This window comes from Scardinius erythrophthalmus (genome assembly GCF_964197995.2).
Source record: "Scardinius erythrophthalmus genome assembly, chromosome: 7".
Classification (NCBI taxonomy): Eukaryota; Metazoa; Chordata; class Actinopteri; order Cypriniformes; family Leuciscidae; genus Scardinius; species Scardinius erythrophthalmus.
In genome coordinates this window covers 4,449,467-4,465,012 of record NC_138227.1, presented here as the reverse complement: position 1 = coordinate 4,465,012, position 15,546 = coordinate 4,449,467, and the positions used below count along the sequence as shown (strand labels likewise).

General features: G+C 38.4%; 1 protein-coding gene across 3 annotated transcripts in view; it reads left to right on the top strand.

The window, feature by feature from the left end:
• Nucleotides 1-9,153: 9,153 nt before the first annotated feature.
• The window catches only part of clcn2b (chloride channel, voltage-sensitive 2b), an 85,066-nt gene continuing 78,673 nt past the window's right edge, over nucleotides 9,154-15,546 (top strand). For all 3 annotated transcript variants that reach the window (XM_081371561.1, XM_081371560.1, XM_081371559.1), the window contains exon 1: nucleotides 9,154-9,399. In XM_081371561.1, coding sequence (XP_081227687.1) covers nucleotides 9,349-9,399 — 51 coding nt within the window. In that variant the 5' untranslated portion in view covers nucleotides 9,154-9,348. The remainder of the gene's footprint in view (nucleotides 9,400-15,546) is intronic.

Genomic DNA, 15,546 nt, shown 5'->3' with positions numbered 1-15,546 from the left:
AATAAACTGAGGGCTCGTCCAGAATTAATTTTAGTTTGGAGTTAGGGTTTTTTAGTTATTGGATTATAAGGGCACTTCGCCCAGGTGAAAAAAAAACTCAGCCTTCTGGGAGTTTGGGTCAACTGGGAAAAGAGCAAGCTCTCCCCTGTGCTTAGCATCTCTTTTCTCGATGTGGAGTGGGACTTGGTCAATATGACAGCGCGTCTCATCAACGAGTGCAGGCAGTCTGTGCTAAACTGCCTGAATATGTTCAGGCGGAAGACAGCGGTTCCACTGAAGCAATTTCAGAGGCTCCTGGGGCATATGGCATTTTCAGCCGCGATTACGCCGCTAGGATTGATGCATATGAGACCACTTCAGCACTGACTACACAGTTGAGTCCCGAGATGGGCATGGCGCCACGGCACGCTCCGTGTGGCCATCACACCAAGCTGTCGTCAAACATTTAGCCCATGGTCGGACCTTGCTTTTCTACAGGCCGGAGTGCCCCTAGAACAAGTGTCCAGGCATGTTGTTGTCACAACAGATGCCTCCACCACCGGCTGGGGTGCCGTTTGCAATGGGCATTCTGCCTTAGGCTTCTGGACAGGACCTCGAATGTGGTGGCATATCAATTTCCTTGAGTTTCTAGAAGTACTCCCTGCCCTTCTGCCAGTTCTGACCGTTGTTGCACGGCAAGCACATACTGGTCCGGACAAACAACACATCGAACATAGCATACATCAACCGTCAATGTGGTCTAAACTCCGGTCGCATGTCGCAACTCGCTCACCATCTCCTCCTCTTATATTCCAGGCAAGCTCAATCGTGTGGCTGGTGCGCTCTCACAGCAGTCCCAGGAGAATGGAGACTTCATCCCCAGGTGGTCCAACGGATTTGGAGTCGATTTTTGGATGCTTAGGTAGACCTGGTTGCCTCCCAGGAGTCCACCCACCGGTCGGATTCTCTGACCAAGGGGACCCTTGGAACGGATGCACTGGCACACAGCTGGCCCCGGGGCCTACGCAAATATCCCTTTCCCCCAGTAAGCCTTCTCCCACAGACCCAGTGCAAGGTCAGGGAAGACGAGGAGCAGATCTTGTTAGTTGCACCATACTGGCCCAACCGGACCTCGTTCCCAGAACTGATGCTCCTCACGACAGTCCTCTCCCTGGCGGATTCCCCTGAGGAAGAACCTTCTTTCTCAGGGACGGTGCACCATATGGCACACACTTCCAAACCTCTTGAACCTCCACGTGTGGTCTCTGGATGGTGGTAGTGGTAGTTGACACTGTCACTTCAGATTGAGCCCCCTCTGCTAGGCACACTTATACTTTGAAGTGGAGTACTTCCCGATGGGAAGACCCCCAGAAATGCCCAATTGGCTCTGTGATTTCCTTCCTTCAAGAGGGATTGGAGTGGAGGCTGTCCGCCTCCACCTTGAAGGTGTATGTCGCCGCCATTGCAGCACATCATGATGCTGTTGATGGCAGGTCACTGGGAAAGTACGACCTGGTTAAATCCTCCCAGCTCATGCCTCATCCCCTCCTGAGACCTCTGCTGTTCTTAATGCTTAATGTTAATGCTCTTCAGGTGAGTTCCCCACTCGGCGAACCCTAAATCAAGTTCCTTCAGCAGACCAACTCAGCGGAGGCATCTGACGCCAGGCCCAGTACTCATGTGGACTAGATGCCCATTTGATGTGATTCCCCCTCAGTAATCCCATATGTGTATTGTACATGAAACAGTTTCCCTGTCGGTAAACCCATGTCTTTCCCTGGGCGGTTCTGCTCTGCCCTGTCTTTGCGATGTAGCAGCTCCTCCTTTTGCTAGGTAGGACCTACCACAGAGACTTTCCATATGTAGCACTGCCCCATGGGTCCATCCATATGTGTACTTCCACACGTTACCTCCCTTTGGGCAGGGTGTGTTTTCTGTAGCGTTCCTCTCCTTTGGGATTGGGCACGCTTCCCCAGCATTTTGGTCATGGCTGAAAAACGGGAATTGAGTTTCGAAGCACTCTTCCCTGGGGTAGGAACATTGGCTGAACGTCTTATGCATATGGCAAACTTTTCTGGAAACACTTCAGAAGTTTCGAAGTCACGATCTGATAGGTTGAACCCTACAGGATGTTTGGGAGACGTGTGTGTCACGTTCTTTATCGGTCCGCCTGGAAACAAATGCTGTGACGCCAAAACCCCTCGTGGAAGAAGAACACCATCATGTTTACAACTGTGTCAATGAGCGCTTACCAGGATCAACTAAACGCTGGATTTTCACAAGTATGTGAAGTTCGCGGCTCCATTGTTGCAGTAAACTTGCACAACATTCTTGAATGAATATTTTATTAATTGCACGCCGGTCTGTTATTGTAGGGACATCGACATTTTATTGTCACGCCCCTAAACATGACGTGGAACAAAACGAACCGTGATTGGTTGCGTTACATGTCAGTCAAACGTCCTCTTGGGCAATCCTTGACCAAGAAAAGCTGCGATAGAGTCCAGACCAGGGTTTCTCAAACTCGGTCCTGGAGGGCCAGTGTCCTGCACAGTTTAGCTCCAACCCTGATCAAACACACCTAGCTGCGAGTTTCTAGTGATCCTGAAGACATTGATTAGCTTGCTCAGGTGTGTTTGATCAGGGTTGGAACTAAACTGTGCAGGACAGTGGCCCTCCAGGACCGAGTTTGAGAAACCCTGGTCCAGACCTTCTACCGTCAGTCTACGCGAGACTACGTCGAACGTGACTGACTTTTAATGGGAACGTCTAGGTTACTGATGTAACCCCCATTCCCCGAAGGTGGGAACAGACACGTTACGTCCCCCCAGCCACAGCCCTGAACCACTTCTGAATGGCCGGGATCCTTTCTCGGATCCTCAGCAAAACATGAATAAAGGGAGGATGCTGGTCCTATTTATCCCTGTATGTCCAGATAGGTGGAACTCGGCATGCAAATCTCACTGGCCAGTGTCCATTAGAGGCGGACATTTTTTCATGAATTCCACGGGATTGGAAACAAAATCACCATTAACCACGATTGGGACTAGACGGGAAAAAATATCAGCGGGAGTGGGCAGGAATCGTAATAACACTATGATACCCAACTTTATGTAAGGGTTAATGCCCGACGAGGTGTCCATTGTCAGGTATTAATGGACAACGGCGAGGCGTGGAGGACAGTTGCCTCCGCCGAAGTCCATTAATACCTGACAATGGACACCTCGAAGGGCATTACCCTGCTTATACTATGGTCACTTGCCAAATAACACATTTTTAAAACATTCATTTATATTTTAATTAGTTTTACAATCGAAATCTAAAGTTTTTACAAACAATAACTTGGTTTCCCTGGTTACGCCTGACGGTTTTTTAATGGACACCCTGCAGCCAATCAAAATCGAATATTCACCCAGACCATGGTATAAACACAAATATACCGTTTAAATAAATAAACCATATATTTTAATTTTGAACTCAATTCTAGTTGCCCTGCCTCATTATGCTCTCCTGTTGGCTTTGGTGTGGATGGTTAAGTGAATGACGTGCTCCACCTGTAACAGTTGGTGGCGGTAATGCACCAAGTTGGTATGCCAATGCCAACCACCAATAATATTGGTTGAAGAAGGAAGTGAAGAAGAAGGCTTCCTCATCCCATGCACTATGTAGCCGTGAAAATCATAATCAAAACGGAGTCAGACATGAAAGCCATGCTGCAATGACTACTTTGGGAAAATGATCCCTCCTTTGTGCTCACCGACATTTCTGGCCGGTCTGAAGTAACGGTCTGAGAAAAGTTGAGAAAGACGGCGTAATGTGTGTGTGTGCCTGTGTGTGTGTGTGTGTGTGTGTTTGCATGGAGAATTTACATTAAATTCAATATTGTGTGCATTGTTTAAGATGGCTTTCAGTTCAATAAAATAACATAATAAACTACATTTTGGATTTTTATTCAAGCATGCTGTAATCTGTAGGCTACTGACAGATTCCCGAAGTGGGAGGGAATGGGAGTCATTATTCTGGGATTGGGACGGGATTTTCCTCCAGTTTTTTTCGTGGGATTTGGATGGGAGAGGTTTGAAAATCCATGTCACCGTCTAATGTCCATTGGCTCGTTCTGGTACCTCTTGAAGGTGATTGGGCTCCCAGGCAGGCGAGACCCCATGACGTCAGTCCAACGAAACGTCTCCGTTCCCTCCTTCAGGGAATGGGGGTTACATTAGTAACCTAGACGTTGTTCCAATTTAGCTCACTTTAAGTATATCAATTTAGTATACAATTGCAGGGTATTTATATTAAGTACATAAATATGTAAATGTATTTGTATTATACTAAGCCTAAAATAAATGTATTTCAAATATATTTTGGTATTTTTATTTTTCACTGGAGTGGTTAGATAGTGATCCAGCTGGGTTGCTAGTCAATCCTTCCAACAGAGCAATGTATGATTTAATTTAATAATTTAATAATGAATATATAATTTGTATTAATTTGGCGGGTGTCGACACAACACCTGGTTGAGATTTAATCTCTGGTGGGGGGAAGCTGTTCAGGGCCTGGTTTCTGCCAGGTGACATGAAGGTTAGCGTTTAAAGTGGCCCGAGGTAATAAGCCTTTGCAGATTAGATAGGTTATTTTCAGATTTTCACTGCTAAAACTAAGTGTGGCGCTTGAATTCACACTCGTCTTCTGTGAAAAGTGTTTGTGTGTGGGTGTGTGTGTGTGTGTGTGTGTGTTTGTGTAAGTGGTGCGTGTGTGTTCCTGTTGTGCATCTGCGCTCCATTAATATGATGTGTTGGCGTTTTTGGAAGGACAAAGATTGACTGTGACTGACCAAAATACAGGCATCTGATTGGCTGAGCCCTCGTCATCAGTGTGTGTTTGGGATGAGGGATGTTTTTCCAAAACTACCATCATTTCTATGAAATAGTTGAGATGTGTCACATTGAAATGTGAATTTAATGAGCTGACGCTTGTTAAATGTATAATCAAGGCTTTAAAAATCATGATGAAAATTAAAATTGTGATTTAAAAACATTCTGCTGATTTAACACTGTAGCTTCAGCTCGGTTCAGACAGATTATATTTCATAATCTTAAAATGACCTTTGACCTTCAATCTGACTCAGTCTGGTTTATTCTGTACTAAAGGTCAGAGAGTGACATCAAGGGTCAAAGTTCAGGCAGATTAAAGTTTGTTAGGTTGTTTATTTCTGAAGCACTTTTATTTTACTAGATACTATTATAGTTTTTAATCATGTTGAATTAACTGTTAACTGTTTATATTTTCTGTTTTTATTTTAAATTTAGCTAAAGTCTTTGTGTTTTTCTGTCTTTATTTAATGCCTATAAAGCTTTTGTTATTTCTTTTTTTACTTTGAGTTATTTGAGTACATGAAGTTAAACGAAATAAAAATGAGAAATGTTTCCTTGGCAACTATAGCTTAAAATAAGTTCACGTTTTTATATTTTATTTCATTTCAGCTAATAGTTTTTTAGGGTTTAATTTTAGTTTTAGTTAACTATAATAACCAGCTGAAATAAAAATCTTACATTTTTTGTTTTATTTTATTTCTTTTTTTTTAATTTTAAGCAACATTAGGTCAACATTCAAGTAGTTAACGATAATAACAGCTGAAATGTAAAGTTTTTTATGTTTTTGTCTCAGTTAAAGTGTATTTTATTTAAAGCACAAATGTTTTTATGGTTTAATTTTAGTTTTAGTTAACTACAATAATAAGAATAATAAGAATAATATAATATTATTATAATTATAGTTATAATATATAACTATAATTATAGTTAACTAAAACTTTTTTAAGATTAAACCATATATATATATATATATATATATATATATATATATATATATATATATATATATATATATATATATATATATATATATAAAAATATGTTTTTGTTTTTTTAAACTTTTTCTATTATATTTTAAGTCACAAAAATTGTTATGGTTTTAGTTTAGTTAGCGATAATAACAGCTGAAATATAATAAGTTTAAAACTGCTGCTTCTGTTTGTGTTTAATGATCATGTCTGGATTATAGTATCTGTGTGACTCATAACTAACTTTATTGTGCTTAATATTTAAGCTTTGCAGATGTGACTGACGTCTCACATTTTCCAGTAGTTGTGTTCCTGTCACACTCTGAGTTTCTTCACAGAAATCTTCGTTCTCCTCAGACAGAATCATTAACCGGCCGCTGACCTGCAGGTCATTAGCTGGACGTTTGTCGTCTGGTGTTTCAGAGGAACGACACATGACGAGGATTCCTCACACACACTTCAGCTGAACTAAAGAGTTGGAGAGAATATTCCTCTGAACAGTCAGAATTAAACACACATGATATAACATGTTTAATTAAAGGTGCATTGTGTAAGTCATTTTGCAGAAGAACATTGTTTTGGTTGTGCTTTGTCTATGCATAACTCTGCGGATGAATATGATTCTTTCTCATAACTAAGAAGAGAGAGATTATCCCTCTGCTCATAAAACATTCACTATAGTCTTAGAGATTTACCCAGATGAGAGGATCTCAAGCTGACTCGCTGAAGACGTTAATGTAGCATACTGGGGAAAACGGTTATTCTGAAGAGGTGTATTAGTGCTGTTAGTATGTTTGTGTTTATATTGTTGTACAGTATTTTTAATTACAAATTGTTTCATTTTAATCACTATACCATTTAATAATTTAAATTAGTTTTTGGTGTGTTTATGATTTAATTTACAAAGTGATGAATGCTCATACTGAATTGCACCAGGAGATGGAGACACTCACATGCTTTATTTATAGGACATTTTTAAATGTTATTATTTTATAACAATATTTTTTTATATATAACAATTAAGTTAAGTTCTTTCTGACAAAAAAAAAATTTTTTTTTTTGGACAGCAATTTTAAAAGCTTATGACACAATGTGTTGCTAAACTGCAGTGTTTGGGAGCAGGTTTTCATCTGATGCAAGAACATCTTTTATTATTATTATTAAAGAACATTAATATTTGAACACTATAGGCCATGCTTCAAAGTGAAAAGGGATTATACCTCAGGATATCATTTCATTTGCTTTGATGTTTTTAAATGCTCTTTCACATTTATTTTCCTATGCTAAAAGATAGAAATAAATGTTATTCATTTACTTTCACCTCTTAAAGCATTTAATAAGATGATAAAGTTTGATGTTACCGAAGTCTTTGGTTATTCCTTGAGTTGTACTGAGAAACAACGTGGTGAAATCTTACAGTTACGGGTGTCTTTGTCTTGTTTCTGGGAAACACATAAAGATTCTTTGCACATAATGATAAAACATTTTTAATAGACGATCCTCATCCAGACAGAATGATGAAAAATTTATGACGACGATCATAAAAGTGCATGTTCAGTATTTGTTTATTTTGTGCTCTTTTCTATTTAAAGATTACCCAGGCGTTTATGTGAGGTGAATGTTTGATCCGTGTGAGAGATGTGTGTGTGTTAGAGGAGACAGGAAAGATAGCTCGAGTTTAAGTGTAACACACACACACCTGTAGATTATTCAAATTCAAAATGTGTTTGAGCTTATTTTGTCAATAAATTAATCTAATTCTGATTCTAAAAGATCTGATTGATGGAGTCATTATATAAATATATATATATATATATATATATATATATATATATATATATATATATATATATATATATATATATATATATATATATATATATATATATATATCATCAATATGTGCACTAAAATAGGGGCAGGGCATTTTCTTAAATAAATACGCTAAATAAGTAAATAAACAAATAAGGCACCAGCAATTACAATAAAAAAACTAGTTAGGCCTATTTGCTATTTATTTGATTTAATTTTCATTCCAAACCTGTAAGACTTTCAAGATAGATCTTCAAAACACAAATTAAGTTATTTTAACTGAAATGAGAGATTTCTGTCCCTCCATTAAAAATCCTGTCAGTGGTGCGACAAAACATACAGTCCAGTTAATTTTTCTGAAGAGACTCGTTCACTTTATATGATGAATAGGTTGAATTTGGGCTTTTATTCTCATTTTAATCAGCGAACATAAACAGAAGCTCAACCACACATGCTTGATGAACGAGATCAACCTCATTGGTTCTTGCTGAAGCTCAAACATGATGCGTAACACGAGAATGAACCTCATTGGTTCTCGCACGTTAAGCAAGCATGCTGGAGGCTTATCTGATGTGTGCGTTGATTAATGTTTATATTTGAATAAAAATTTGGACTAAACCACTTAATTCATATTAGTTTTGCGATCGCTTTAGGAACTTTTTCAGCTGTCAGTGCGGGACAGAAATCTGTCAGATTTCATTAAAACATCTTCATTCGAAAATGAACAAAAGTCTTACGGGTTCGGAACGAAATGAGGGTGAGATTGATATCAGAATTTTAATTTCACTAACATTTAATCGTCTCAAATGTGCATTCTTTAAAACTTTAAAAACTTTCTTTTGAGACAAAGAGTGTAACTTAAGTTATTTATATATTTTCAACAAAGCCTAGTTTTATGTTTGATACGCGTCTGTCACGCAGTCTATATGCAGGGAGCTCAGAATGTTTTTATGCGCAGGCTCATTTATTTTTCCATTGCATAATTACACAAATATTTTGGATTGATATGGAGCGTTCAATTAAGAAAAAATGTTACATTGATTTGCGGCTGAGTGGATTTGACATGATGATACACTTCAATGATCATGGGATTGAGAAAGATAAAGGCATACTTCATACAATTGTTAATATTAATGGGAAAGTTCCACATTCATAAAATGAAATGGTCTGACTCCAAACCTAACTTTTCTTGCTTTAAAAGTGATTTCAAGCTTTATTGTTCTGTTTTGTGTAATTGCACATGTAAATAGGCAATTAGAGCTTATAGCACTGTAAGCAGGAATGATGTTGTATGAAATAACACCCTTTTTCTGTTGTTTGTTATAAATTTATTTTATTTTGCTTTATTTACTTTGTATTTTTTTACTTTAATTTGAATGATTATGTCTCATTGTATTGTTCTGGTTCATGGCATTAATAATAATAAAAAAAAAGGTTTGTAGGCGCAGGCCGCGCGCACAGTGGGCGGAGCTTCTGTCTGTAAGCCCCGCCTCCCGTTCAGCTGAACACAAACTTCTTTCACACACCAAACACACTGAAGTCTGCGTGTCATTATTACACAAGAGCCGCGCTGACGCTCCGACGCGCCGCTCGCCGCATTTTCACGCTCACATTTATGTGCCTGAATGTGTGTGGAGCGAGATCTGTTGTTTTTGATCTCCTCTCCGTCTGTGTGTGTGTGTGAGTGAGTGTGTGAGTGTGTGAGAGCTGCAGTCATGGCTGTGGACGGAACAGATCAGCGCGCGCTCCAGTATGAGCAAACTTTGGTAAGTCTTGTTCTCCTTCTCTGTTCTGTTTTCGTGTGTTATCTGAGAGACTTTGATTGAGTGTGTGTTATCAGATATCTTCTGCTGTTAGAGCTGTCAGTCATGTGTGTGTGTGTGTGTGTGTGTGTGTGTGTGTGTGTGTGTGACTCTTGAGCTGTTGATGAGTAAAGTCACCTTCATTTACACAGCGCTTTTAACAATTGTTTCCAAGCAGCTTTACAGTGATAATAGGAGATTACAGTAACAGAGATTGTTTTGGCTTTACAGCAGATCTAGAATAAAGTTACTGTCCAGCTAAAGTTTGATAATTGTTTTTATTTTTGTGAGCGTATAGGCTATTTTAATCTCTGTCTGTTTTTAGTTCATGTCTAAGTTGAGGAACAATCATGATTCATAAACCATAACGTGATGATCGTGAATCAGAGACAATCTCCCTCTCTCTTTCTGTTTATATCGGTCTTTCTTTCTCTTCTTTTTCTCTCCCTGCATCTTTCTCTCTTCACTGTAAACACACACACACACACACACACACACACACACACACACACACACACACACACACACACACACACACACACACACACACACACACGTATACGTACATACATACATATACACACAAATACACACTCATATATATATACAGACACACACACGCACTCACATATACAGACACATTAATATATATTTTTTACAGTATAATCAGCCATTAAAGTTTAATGAGCCCCCCCCCTCTCTCTTCATCATGGGTGTGTGTGTAGTGATGTCTCTACTGAATGTGAAGTGTTCGTCTGACATTAGTGATGGTTTCTCTGTCGCTCAGGCTGAACGTTCGGAGCTCAGTTTCTCTCCTCCTGCTTATTAAATTTGAGTATTATTCATATTTTGACTATGACAAAAGTTATTGCTAATTTGTTTTGCTCAAGAGTAGAAACTGTAAAAACATCGACAGTCCAAAACTCAACACAGGATGGAATTCATTTATCTGTGTAATGTACACACCCATTTACAACTCACGTTTGGGGGCAAAATTATCAATCTGGGTCATCATCAAAGCAAAAGATATATATATTTTAAGAGTTTAAGAGTTAGTGTGTATATATATATATATATATATATATATATATATATATATATATATATATATATATAGTTTACTTATATATACTTAAAGAAGTTTGGAATAATTGATATTTTCTTTCATGTTTTTGAAAGAAGTCTTCAGTGTCACATGATCCTTCATTCTAATATGATGATTTGCTGCTCAAGAAACATTGCTGATTATTATATTACTTTTTTTACATGCATGAGTTTTGTATGTCTAAATATATGTCTAGCATATGTCTCTATTGAAATAGCTAAATCTTTAAGTGAACGTGTGTGTGTGTGTGTGTGTGTGTGTGTGTGTGTGTGTGTGTGTGTGTGCAGAAGTCATTGGCCATAAATGTCTTTATCATTAGTTCAAAAGGAAGATAACGATTCTGTATCAGTATTTACGCAAACAGGAACTCTGCTGAATCGACACAATCTCTCTCTCTCACACACACACACACACACACACACACACACACACACACACACACACACACACACACAAAGGCCTTTGTATTTTAGCTGGTCTGAAAGAGACAGACTGAGAACTGAGCGTCTCTGATTTTAAAACATCTTTTATGATTCATTATTGGCCTTTAATCAAATATAAAGATGCATTTCTCATGACTGCCAATATTAATCGCTTTTCTCAACCTGTTTTACTTCCGCATACTTCTGTAATTCCCATATTAATCCATTAAGAATTTATCTGGATGGTGTAAAATGCTCCGTTACATAATTTTCACAGATTTTTTGGGAGGAAAAACATTGTTCTGTTCTCCCTTTAGCCTCATTTAGTCTTGTTCTTCATTATCTTGAGCAATTTTGAACCCTTGCAGTGCAGAAGATCTCATGCGGACTTTCTCTCGTTCGGTATTCAGCACCGGGTCGTGAGGCACCCTGTGCAGAAATGCATTGTGGGTACTGAAAGACAGTTAATGGGTTTAAAGGAGAACAGGAACTTTAGTTTTACAAAACATCCTTTCTTTCTGTCTCACAAACCCAGTTGTCCGTTCCAGTCGAGCTGATGTCTTGTTTTGGTTCTGGCACATTCATTAACGCACACTTGTTTTGAGATCCACAATCTCATTACGCTTCATAAACGCCCTCATTAGTAGAGTGAAACCTGTTATTGAAACACTCATAAATCACATCAGATCTGCTGATGTCCATAGGTTATTAATTATTATTATTATCGCCGTGTTTTGATGTCTAGGTGTAATCACAGAATAACTGGATCAATAAATCGCGTGTGTATTTCCATTGTTCATAGTAACAGATAAGAGTCGTCCTCAGATAACACTTACACATATTATTATGGAGTTATTGATTAGTTTTGCTCTTGATCTTCAAGTGAGGTAATAAATGTATAACATGTATGGGAATGTTCTCTCACATGGGCTCTCTGAATCCTGATGTCCATAATAGTCGTTTGACTGACAGCTGTCAACCAGCCATCCATCGTTAGAATGCCAAATTGTTAAAAGAACATACAAACTTATCTGACATGCTGCCGATTTCTACAGAAATGAATTGTGTAAAACACTTATAATGGGCGTCTAGCAGCGGATTTCACCGTTTTAAAAGTATAAAAACATGTTAATGTCACATGCAAAAATAAATCTTTAGGATAAAATATTTGTTTTGTTATACTATATTTTATAATTGCTTTATTATACTGTATTATTTGAAATATTTGTTTTATTATGCTATATTTTATATTTGTTTTGTTATACTATATTATTTGAAATATTTAAGTAATATATTTGAAAATATTTGGTTTATTACATTATTTATTATTAAAATATTTGTTTTATTATACTAATATTTATATTTGTTTTTATACTACACTTTTGGAAATATTTGTTTTCATATTATTTTAAATATTTGTTTATTATACTATAATTTATATTCGTTTTATTATACTATATATTTTTTAAATATTTGTTTTATTATATTATTTTAAATATTTGTTTTATTATGCTATATTTTATATTTGTTTTGTTATACTATATTATTTGAAATATTTAAGTAATATATTTGAAAATACTTGTTTTATTACATTATATATTATTAAAATATTTGTTTTATTATACAGCCTTTTATTTGTTTTATTATACTATATTTATATATGTTTTTATACTTATTTTATAATTTGTTTAAATTGTTTTAAATATTTGTTTATTATACTGTAATTTATATTTGTTTTATTATGCTATATTATTTTAAATGTTTTTATATTATTTAAAATATTTGATTTATTGCACTGTTTTATTTTTGGTTCGCTAAATTTGTGGTATCATATATTTTACATACAGTATTGTAGTTTTTAAATGCAATATAGTTTTATTGTTTTTTATTAATGCTCAAAGTTATTTGAAAAAGTTGTTAAACTCGTTAAGACAACACTAATGTAATAATAAAAAATAAAAGCAAAATAAAATAAAATAAAAGCACCAATAAATTCAGAGAGAGAGAGTCTAGTGCTTTTGTCCAGAAACCCAAAGGTCGCAGGTTCAATCTCACGTAGGTTGAAGAGTTACAGAGATGCCTGATGAGCTTTTAACCTCTGGTTACCTTAGTAAACCTGCACTTTCTGTCATTTAATCTCGGATTAAAAAGTATCTGCAAAATGACGGATGTCCCACATTGCAAAAATACATTTCCTCACTCAGTATTTTTGTCTTGTTTTCAAGTACAAATATCTAAAAATCATTTTTTGCATTGCAGTAAACTGGTGTCCATCTCTTTTAAAATTGCATTATTTATGTATTATGTATTAATTTTGCATGCAAGTGTTAATTTAACATCCTTTTGATCACATGCAAAGCAGCCCAGAATAAAAGTGAACAAACACACGCACACTTTGCTGCAGGAATGATGAATCTCTCATCAGTAATGTGGTGAGTGAGTTCATTCCCGCTGCCGAACATTTAAAGAAATTAAATGACAAGTCTGAAAAAGAGAGAAGAAAGTAAGGAAAACAAACCACATTCAATGAAAGAGTACGACTCCGCACCCAGTAAACAAAGACATGGTCCAAATCAAAGATCCATGCGTGTGTGTCAGAACTGTAATAAATGTGTGGTCATGCAGATCAAAACAATACATCGACATATTTCCTCTTATTATGTGACCAGACCAACAGCAGATAAAACCCACCCGCAGCTCATAATGAATGTATTTACCTCTCCAACTCTTTTAGTCTTATATTGTTAGACTTTTTGACTCTGGCTATAAATTGTGGTCCACATTGCAGCTAATTTTAACCAATAACTACCCATATAGACCAGAAAAGAGTTAGTCAGACTGACATGTAACGTGACCAACCACAGTTTGTTGTGTTCGGCATGTTATTTAGGGCTGGTAAATCTAAAAGTAGACATAACTTATCAAAAAAGGCAGGGTATACAGTTGTATGTTTAGTACCTATTAAGTAATTCAATTAAAATGCTTAATTTCTTTCAAAGATTTGATGTGATTATAACCCCTCCGGTTGTACTTTCACCACTATGACCAGGACTTTAAACACCATAGCCTCTAGTGTCAGTCGCAGGCCTCAGTTACTCTCACCCCGCTTAAACCTCCCTCCCATCCGGGTCACGGCACCACTGCAACCACTCCGGTTGTACTCGCACTCCAAGCGGGATTCAAACCGGCATTTCCGACATGGGAGATGGGGGTGCTAGCAAGGACTTTAAACACCGTAGCCTCTAGTGTCAGTCGCAGGCCTCAGTTACTCTCGCCCCTTTAAACTTCCCTCCCATCCGGGTCACGGCACCACTGCAACCACTCCGGTTGTACTCGCACTCCAAGCGGGATTCGACCTAGAGTCTCTGTCATGGGAGGCAGGCGCAGTAGTTGTTATTGCCCCTCTTAAATAATAATTAATTCTTTACATTTATATAGCGCTTTTCTGGGTACTCAAAGCACTTTTACATATGGAAGGGGGAATCTCCTCAACCACCACCAATGCGCAGCTCCACCTGGATGAGGCGACGGCAGCCATTTTGCGCCAGAACGCCCACCACACACCACCAGCTTATTGGTGGAGAAGAAACAGAGTGATGAAGCCAATCAGTATGTATGGGGATGATTAGGAGGCCATGATTGACAGAGGCCAAGGGGCAAATTTGGCCAGGATGCCGGGGTTAAACCCCCTACTCTTTTTTTCGAAGGGCATCCTGGGATTTTTAATGACCTCAGAAAGTCAGGACCTCGATTTAACGTCTCATCCGCTCTTTGACAGTATAATGACCCCATTACTATACTGGGGCATTAGGACCCACACAGACCTTGAGTGGGTTCAAAGCTCCATGCTCTCAGACCTGCCTGGCCAGCCCAGGGAGGGTGCCTCAGTCCCGGGCACTGATAGATCCGTATGCCTACTGGAGCTCGATATGGAGCAAAGGCAGTCAAAAAATATACTTATTTTAGACGAATTATGTTGTCGAGGAGAGGGTAAGAAGGTGCAGAGCAGGGTGTCCCTCCTCATCGTGAATCCCACTCAGAGGGAAGAAATCCAGATTCCACGGCGGTGGAGCTCTGGAAGTATGAAACCTCCAGGAAAAGACAAGCTGGTTTTCTCAAAGGGCATCCCAGGCAGGGTGCACCTTTCCTGGGCATGAATCAAGCTCAAACGCCCATGGAGGAATTGACCCTGGGCTGTTACATTCACTCCCTAAACCTCACTCCCATCCGGGTCATGGCACCACTGTAATCCCTTCGGTTCTACTCGCACTGCTCCGAGCGGGAATAGAACTGCCGTTTCCGATATGGGAGGCGAGCACACTTAGAAGGACGCTAAAGACAGCAGCCTCTAGGGTCAATCGTTAACTGGCCTCTGTTACACTCACCCCTGAAAACCTCACTCCCATCCGGGTCACGGCATCACTGTAATCCCTTCGGTTCTACTCATGCCGCTCCGATCGGGAATCGAACTGGCGTTTCCTATTTGGGAGGCGAGCGCACTAACAAGGACGCTAAAGACAGCAGCCTCTAGCGTCAATCGTTAACTGGCCTCTGTTACACTCACCCCTGAAAACCTCACTCCCA